Source organism: Mesoplodon mirus (genome assembly GCF_964341445.2).
Source record: "Mesoplodon mirus genome assembly, chromosome: 6".
In the NCBI taxonomy this organism is placed as follows: domain Eukaryota; kingdom Metazoa; phylum Chordata; class Mammalia; order Artiodactyla; family Ziphiidae; genus Mesoplodon; species Mesoplodon mirus.
The window spans coordinates 133286847-133295131 of NC_138982.1; the positions used below are offsets into that span (position 1 = coordinate 133286847).

Here is an 8285-nt window from a genome sequence, read left to right on the forward strand (position 1 = left end):
AGAAATTTTCCAAACCCTTTCCAGTATGCTGACATAAGGGAAGAGTCAGTTTGTTGTTTGTTTTTTTGCGGTACACGGGCCTCTCACTGTTGTGGCCTCTCCTGTTGCAGAGCATAGGCTCTGGATGCGCAGGCTCAGTGGCCATGGCTCACGGGCCCAGCCACTCCGCGGCATGTGGGATCTTCCCAGACTGGGGCACAAACCCGCATCCCCTGCATCGGCAGGCGAACTCTCAACCACTGTGTCACCAGGGAAGCCCAGTGAATTAATATCTTGGTAAGGGCTACCAGAAGAACTGAGATCTGTCCTCATTTTAATCAAATCAATTTGAAAATGAATGCACTTCTTAATCCTGGGTTTTATAACTATAGCTTTTGTCCAGGGAGTAAGTTTTAAGGTAAAGTAGCTTCACTTTCTGGTGAGTTTTATTTCCATATTTCATTATCTACTATGGAAAAAAGAAGAATGCAAAGATTATTGAACACATTATTTTTTAATATGATTTCTGGTCTCTCAGCAATCTTTTACCTTTTCATAAATGTATAGTTGCATGAATCTGATTGGTAAAAAAGACACAGCAATGTAGAGCATGACTATGCCTGTTTACCAAGTCTACTTTAATCAAAAGATGAATTCTGGGAAAATATATAAATGAACAAAAAGAGTTGTGCTTGTAATTAACTGAGTTAAGCTCCCCAAATCCATAAAATGTAATGTTTCCATACCTACATTTATGAAAACCCAGAACAGTCTAGTGACAACTTTTCTGTCAGAAAATCAGTACAATCTTTTTGAAAAACTATTTCTTCTCTTTAGGATTATTACCCACATTTATTTCTTCCAATAAATTTTAAGATGCATGTGATGGTTAATTTTATGTGTCAACTTGGCTGGACCACAGTGCCTAGATATTTGGTCAAGCATTATTCTGGTACCTCAGTGAGGGTATTTTGGATGAGATTAAGATTTAAATCAGTGGACATTGAGCAAAGCAGATTACTCTCCATAACATGGGTGGGCATCATCTAATCAGTTGAAGGCTGAATAGAATAAAAGATTGACCTCCCCCAAGCAAGAAGGAATTCTTCCAGCAGACAGCCTTTGGACTTGAACAGTATTATCTGTTCTTCTCTGTGTATCCATCCTGATGGCCCACCCTGCAGAGATTGGACTTACCAGCCTCTATAATCCAATAAGCCAATTCCTTAAAATAATCTCTCTCGCTCTCTCCATTCTCCCCTTCTCTCTCTCTGTCTCTTTATTTCTAGACACATACATCCTATTGGTTCTGTTTCTCTGTACTATTATTAATTAGACTTTCAATTATAGAAATAAATAAGAACTTAAAAATTCAAAAATTATAGTCTTTTTAAATTTATTAACATTTATTAAATACTCTTCTGGGAATTATGAATGTCACACCAGCAAGTCTTAACAGCATTCATCAGGTAATGAACATGTTTTGATATTTTTGAGTGGAAAAGTGACATTATCAGATTTATGGTTTAGGTTGTGCCTCCTACAAATTCATATGTTGAAGTCCTCAGCCCCAGTATCTCATAACGTGACCTTGCTGGGAAGTAAGGTTTCCTGTAGATAGAATTAGTTAAGATGAGGTCATTCTTGAGTTGAGTATGTCACTAGTTCAATATGACTGACGTCCTTATAAAAAGAGAAAATTTGGACATGACATGAACACACATACAGGGAGAATGGCACGTGAAGATGAAGGCAGAGTTCAGGGTGATACTTCTACAAGCCAAGGAATGCCAAAGATCGTCAGCAGCCACCAGAAGCTCAGGGTGAGGCATGGGACAGTTTCCTTCTCACAGTCCTCAGAAGGAATGGGCCTCACTAACACCTTGATCTCAGACTTCCATCCTCCAGAAGTTTGAGGCAATAAATTTCTGTTGTTTAAGCCACTCAGTTTGTGATCCTTTGTTACAGCAGCCCTAGCAAACTAATACAGATAGATCTGAGGGTGCTGTACAGAAAGGGAAGAATGACACTTAGATCACATAGGAGCTAATCACAATACTCTAATGAAAGGCAATGAGTTCCCACAGTAGGTAAGACTAGAGGAAATGCTAAGAAAAAGACATTGTTATGGTAGAAGGAATTAAAAGTGTGAAGTTAGGGGGAAGAAGAGTGAAAAACAATGACAGGATTTCAATCCTAGGTGACTTGGAAGATGGTGGCAGCATTAATCAAGAGGAAAAAGTCAATATGATGGGGCTTCCCTGGTGGCGCAGTGGTTGAGAGTCCGCCTGCCGATGCAGGGGACACGGGTTCGTGCCCCGGTCCGGGAAGATCCCACATGCCGCGGAGCGGCTGGGCCCGTGAGCCATGGCCGCTGAGCCTGCGCGTCCGGAGCCTGTGCTCCTCAACGGGAGAGGCCACAGCAGTGAGAGGCCTGCATACAGCAAAAAAAAAAAAAAAAAAAAATCAATATGATGAGAAGTTTTAGCAAAAGAATATTTCATTTTAGTGAAACGGCCTTCTCTACAATTATGCAATTGATGTGTTCCTAAGAACACTTGCATTAAAATGCTTAATAGAGGGAAAAAAGAATTTAGGGGCTTGACTTTCAGGCCCAAAATTATACACTTTTTTATGTAGGAATTTCAATAATAAATTCCAAAATAAATTTACACAAAGATAAATGATGGTTGTAAGTATATGGCTATGAAACCTACACATTTCTAAACAAGTCCTACACTTGTCTACGCTTGACCACACCCAACTTTGCTCCAGAGTAATCACATGTCTTTCTTACAGGCATTAAGACTATCATTATCACAATTTTTATACTAGATTGTCACTTTGATCATCCATTTTTATAATAAAGCACAGAACAACTTACACAAAGCAATTGTGTTTGCTTATAATAGATTCTCACCTGTGCTGATGGGAGCTTGTTCCCAATCCTAATTGTTTTATAATCTGAAGTGTACAATACAAACCCTGATTAATAAATTACACTATGGCCAATTTGAGCTTTGAAATTATCTTTGAATTTGATTATAAGACATCTTTTTGGAAATGCCCATGAGGCAGTTACATATAGGAAAGTGGAATATATGAAAGAAGTTGGATCTTAATCAGTGAAGACCTCATTTTCATAAAAGCTACATGATGCCCTCTAGATATGGGGCCATTTATAAATTCCTAAGCACAAGCTGTAGCTTCCTAAAAATAAAAAGAGGCAGAGTGAATACTTACCAAGGCTAAGGTCAAATTGCAGAGCCCACCTTTACTGAAGGCAGAGGGCAGCTGTAGAGGGCACCAGTCTGGGTCTCTACCCCAATGTGCCAATCATTCATTCTTGCCATTCAGTTGGTTATCAGTACATTCCCTTGAGTCTCACAAGCTTTCTGACTCCCAGATATTTTTTTAATGATTAAAACTTTTTAAAAAATTTTATTGGAGTATAGTTGATTCACAATGTTGTGTTACTTTCTGCTATACAGCAAAGTGAATCAGTTATACATATACATATATCCCTCTTTTTTAGATTCTTCTCCCATATAGGTCATTACAGAGTATTGAACAGAGTTTCCTGTGCTATACAGTAGGTCCTTATTAGCTACCTGTTTTACACATAGTAGTGTGTATATGTCAATCCCAATCTCCCAATCTATCCCTCCCCCCTTTCCCCCCTGGTAACCATAAGATTGTTTTCTACATCTATAACCCTATTTCTGTTTTGTAAATAAGTTCATTTATACCATTTTTAAAGTCAAATATTCCAGAGGTTGGTTATATGAATTTTCAGCTTTTACTGTAGTTGTATTATTTTAAGAAGCATCATATAAGAGAAAAGGGTAGAAATTTTTACCTTTTTAGAGAATTTATGGGATATAGCACTTTGGTAAGCACTTACAAGCATTTGTAGGGAAAAGGCAAAGCACATGGAATCCCTAAGTGGAAGATACAGAGGAAAATATAAAAGGTCTAGAGATATTGCTCTACATAACTAAGATATGAACTCCATGAGGAGCAGAAGTCACAACCGTATAACCAGTACCCAGCAAAGAAGCTGGAACGTTAGAGGTACCCTAACGTTTGTGGAAGGGAGGGAGGAAGGGAGGAAGGAAAGGAGGGAGTGATTTTGTTTTGAGTTGAATGTGATAATGTCCCAGGGACAATGGCCAAGGAACTTCTTTATGTCTAAAATTTAATTTTGAGTTGTTTTCATCACTAAAGTATAAGTATCATCTATGCACCCAGACTTTCAGTAAAGTCTGTTCGATACACAAATGCCTGTGTAAGTAGATTTTGTGGAAATCAAGGAAAGGAAACAGTGCCATGGTGTCTGAATCATTACACTCTGAACAGAAACAGAGTATAGACAAGGAAGAAGATCAATAAAATGAACTAATTCTTCTAAAGTAAAAGTTCAGAGCCAGAAAAGATTAGGAAATAAAACAGTAAGTCACCATCCTCCAACCTCTCCACCCTTGGGTTCCTCAGCAATGCTAGGAGTAGCCAGGATTCCCACCAAAGAAGAAAAGATGGTGAAAGCCAATTTCACTTCCATATCAAATGACAGGATGCCTCAGTGATACCTGGGATGCACACTTATTGTCTCAGTTTATTCCTGAAACAGAGACATACAGTGGTATCATTATCTTTGTTCTACAGATGAGCTAAGGTTTAGGGAGCTGAACAAACCTGCAGCCAAGGGGCAGAAACCAGGATTTTTATTTTTTTGTTTGGTTTTTTGGTTTTTTTGCATTATGCGGGCCTCTCACTGTTGTGGCCTCTCCCGTTGCGGAGCACAGGCTCAGGACGCGCAGGCTCAGCAGCCATGGCTCACGGGCCCAGCTGCTCTGCAGCATGTGGGATCCCCCCAGACCAGGGCACGAACCCGCGTCCCCTTTATCGGCAGGTGGACTCTCAACCACTGCGCCACCAGGGAAGCCTGAGAAACCAGGATTTGAACCAAAGTCCCTCGAACCGCTTCCCCACAGCTACAGGCTATTACATACAAGACATATTTCTGGGTCCTAGACCAAGATGAGAAAGAAATCATCATTGCTCTATATTTTAAAAGACTGTCCTCAAAGACAAACTTTGAAATTTTACAATTATTATGAAATAAAGCAAAGAATGGAGAGAACTTTCAAAGTTCAAGTACAAATAGAATAGCTCTAATAGCAAAATAGATGATTCCCCAAACAGAAATAAAAGCAAGGAAATAGCTCAGCAGGATACCTACAATATCCTTGGATGTTCACACCATCACAATAAATAGCCCAAGCAAAAGTTCACTCATCTCAGTCTATAAAATCTATGTTATTAAATATTACTACTACATGAATCTTAAAGATGATTAGTTGTCTAAAGAAAAAGAAAAAAAGGCATCTCTGTTCTAGTAATTTTTACTGAAAACTGGAAAGCTGAAGAAAAAAACATGAACAAAAGAATTATTAATAATGTGTAAGCCTCTGAAAAACTTCATATTTTCCAAATCATATGTGAAGTGACTGAAATAAACAATGTGAGAGTTCAGTAAATGACAGCTTTGAATGGGCCATCTAGGATTCTCCTAGTGATTTCCATTATAGAGTAAACCAGAGCATTTCTGAAAGCCAGGGTATTATTTTTAAAAAGAAGAGTCATGAAACCAATGTATAGTCAAAGCTATGACTTGCTTTAATGAGATAGTACAGTGAGTCATACATACTAACATTTCTTTGATTACAGGGAACATTTCTTCTAAGAGTAGAGTCAGTAATAGGAAAAAATGAAAATTTCCCTCCAGAAATTGTCCATACGTTTTGCCTCTCTGAAAAACTGTTAGTGAAATAAGAAAACCATTTTGTGCTGACAAAAGAAGTGGATGGTCACATTCTCCACAAGGCACTAAGCACCTCTGTTATGAGAAAAGACACCCATTGCTCCTGGCAGACACAACTCATGTGCCTCCATTTTCTGTAAAAAAAAAAAAAAAAAAAAATTTTCTCTGCTGTTTGTCCTTGAGCAACTCTGAAAAGGAAATATAGAGATGTGTTTCTGGACATAACAGAGAATGAGGACAAAAGGAAACCAACTGGCGGTCAGTTCTCACTTTCTAAAAAAGGCAGAAGGAGTTAGCGTGTTGACCACCAGTCCAGATGGCTTGTCTTATCTGCATGTGGGCTCCAATGGAAAGCAAGCACAAAATAAGGCTCTAAGTATTAAAATAAACCAACATGTGTTTGAAATTTGTTTTTAAGTCTTCCCTGCCCAGATTAACTAAAACGCAGAACTTTAGTTTACTCAGAACATGTTTGGGGGTCTACCAATACACAGCAGCAAGTGAGGGAACTAGAAAGCTACAGCCACCTTTTTGATGCCATAAACCTCAGGGCCTAGAAGCTGACTTCTTCATCCTTCCTCCTTCTCCCTGCCTCCCATCTAATCATGGAGGGATCCTTTGCAAAGTTTTCCACTGTGGTCCTCTGATGAAGTAAGACTCTGAACCTCTAACTGACTCCATTGTCCCCTTCGCTGTACAATTCCCCAAACTACCTGGTTTCTCAGATAACATTTCTTTGTCCTGCATGGAAATTATTCTGCAAGCCCATAAAAAATTGGGGGAAATATAGAGGACTAGTCACTCTACTTGAGTATACATCCAAAGACTCTCTAACCAAGTAAAATATAAGATAATCCCTTGCTTGTCATTAAACACAATGACTGAACCCATACTCCATTCTTGGAAAAGAAAATCAGACCCTAATCAGCAAAGAATGATTCACAGACAACAAAAATTCTTGCAAATAAAGAACTCTCCTGAGACGTACATTTGCAATGCCAAGTAAGTAAGATTTATTGAGAAATACAGAGCGAAACAAGTTCCCTTTTTCCGAGACACAAAAACAAGCTAGAAGACAAAGAAAGCAGCTAGACCAAAACCAAATGCCAAAACCATTAGAGACTGGGGCATGGGTGGTAAATTTCTGGAAACATCCAGAGGTATACGTGCCACCAGTGATCTAACCCTTAAAACAAGATTGGTCCTGGCCAGAAAAACGTTAGATTGCCAAAGTCAGTTTATTCAAGCCTGGCAGCCAGCAATCAGGCAGTTAGAACAGGGGTTAGCAACGAAGAGTTATTCAGGGACAGGCAGCTTGTTGGAAGATCCTGGAAACACAGCTGGCAGGTCATGGTGTCTTGATTCGCTCACGGGCCCCTGCACACTCAGCAAATTCTTCGGCAGCTGGACACGCAGGACTGCTTGTACTTCCTGGAGACCCCGCAGGCTGGTTGGCAGATGGTGGAGACTCCTCCCACCGGCTGGCAGACAGTGGAGACACTTTTCACTGGTTGGCACACAGTAGAGATGCCGCCCAGGGGCTGAGAGCCGCTGGAGACAAAGGTGAGCAGCCGGCTGCAGGGAGTTGAGCAGGAATTGGAGACACAAGTGGTTTTCCTAGAGCAGGTCACCTGGACAGGGCTGGAGACACAAGGATTTGGCTGGTAGCAGGTTGGCTGGCAAGCAGTGGGCTCGCAGCAGGTCTTCTGACAGTGGTCCTGGAGCCAGGAGCCAGTTCGGAAGGAGCTGGGCAAATCGATGTCACTCAGGCAGTCGACATTCAGGGTAGAAATTGTGGCAACTGGGGCCACTGGCACAGTGTATTGTCTTCCAATCAGCCTGGAAGAGCGTTTCTTTGTGGAGCAGTTGTAGGACATGGTGCCGGACGGAGAGATGTGAGTAACTTGCTGAAACTGGCTCCTGAACTGTAAATGCCACTTCAGGCTCCCGAGCTTTTATATATCCTTGCTGGTGGGTGGGGCTCCCACCCTGGTCTTCCTGGTTTCCTTGGCTCACACCGGCTTGCCTTAGAACAAACATCTTGTGACTCTCCAGGTCAATTGTCTCTTGAGAAGCCTTCATCCTCATAAAGAAAGTTTAGTAGTTTGGTAACTAAATCATAGGCTTCTGGACTGTACTTAGTCCCAGGATTATAAGGTTGGTTGACAACTTCAAAGTTATTGGTCATCCCAGCCCACACTTCATCCCTCATTCATTTTGCTTGGATACAATGAGTGTCCATCTGACAGTAACATCAAACATGTCACCATTCCACCATGACACTCTCTCCCTTCTGACTGGGACTGATTACACACCCACACGGAGTTTGGGTTGTTGATACTTAATGTTTTAGGCATAACTTAATCAGTCACCCTCCCATAGCTAACAGAGCTTCTAATGAACAAGGAACATTCCTGAATATGCTTCAAGGTGACAATGACAACACCTGTCAGGAAAAAGGACACAAAGACATATCCAGAGT

The 8285-nt window shown here is 40.6% G+C and overlaps 1 protein-coding gene across 1 annotated transcript; it reads right to left on the bottom strand.

Moving 5' to 3' along the window:
- Window positions 1-7188: 7188 nt before the first annotated feature.
- Window positions 7189-7680, bottom strand: KRTAP11-1 (keratin associated protein 11-1; the record flags this gene model as incomplete). Its single annotated transcript, XM_082624693.1, has 1 exon — window positions 7189-7680. One exon carries the CDS (start codon window positions 7678-7680, stop codon window positions 7189-7191), a length of 492 nt encoding a protein of 163 aa, XP_082480819.1.
- Window positions 7681-8285: the final 605 nt, after the last annotated feature.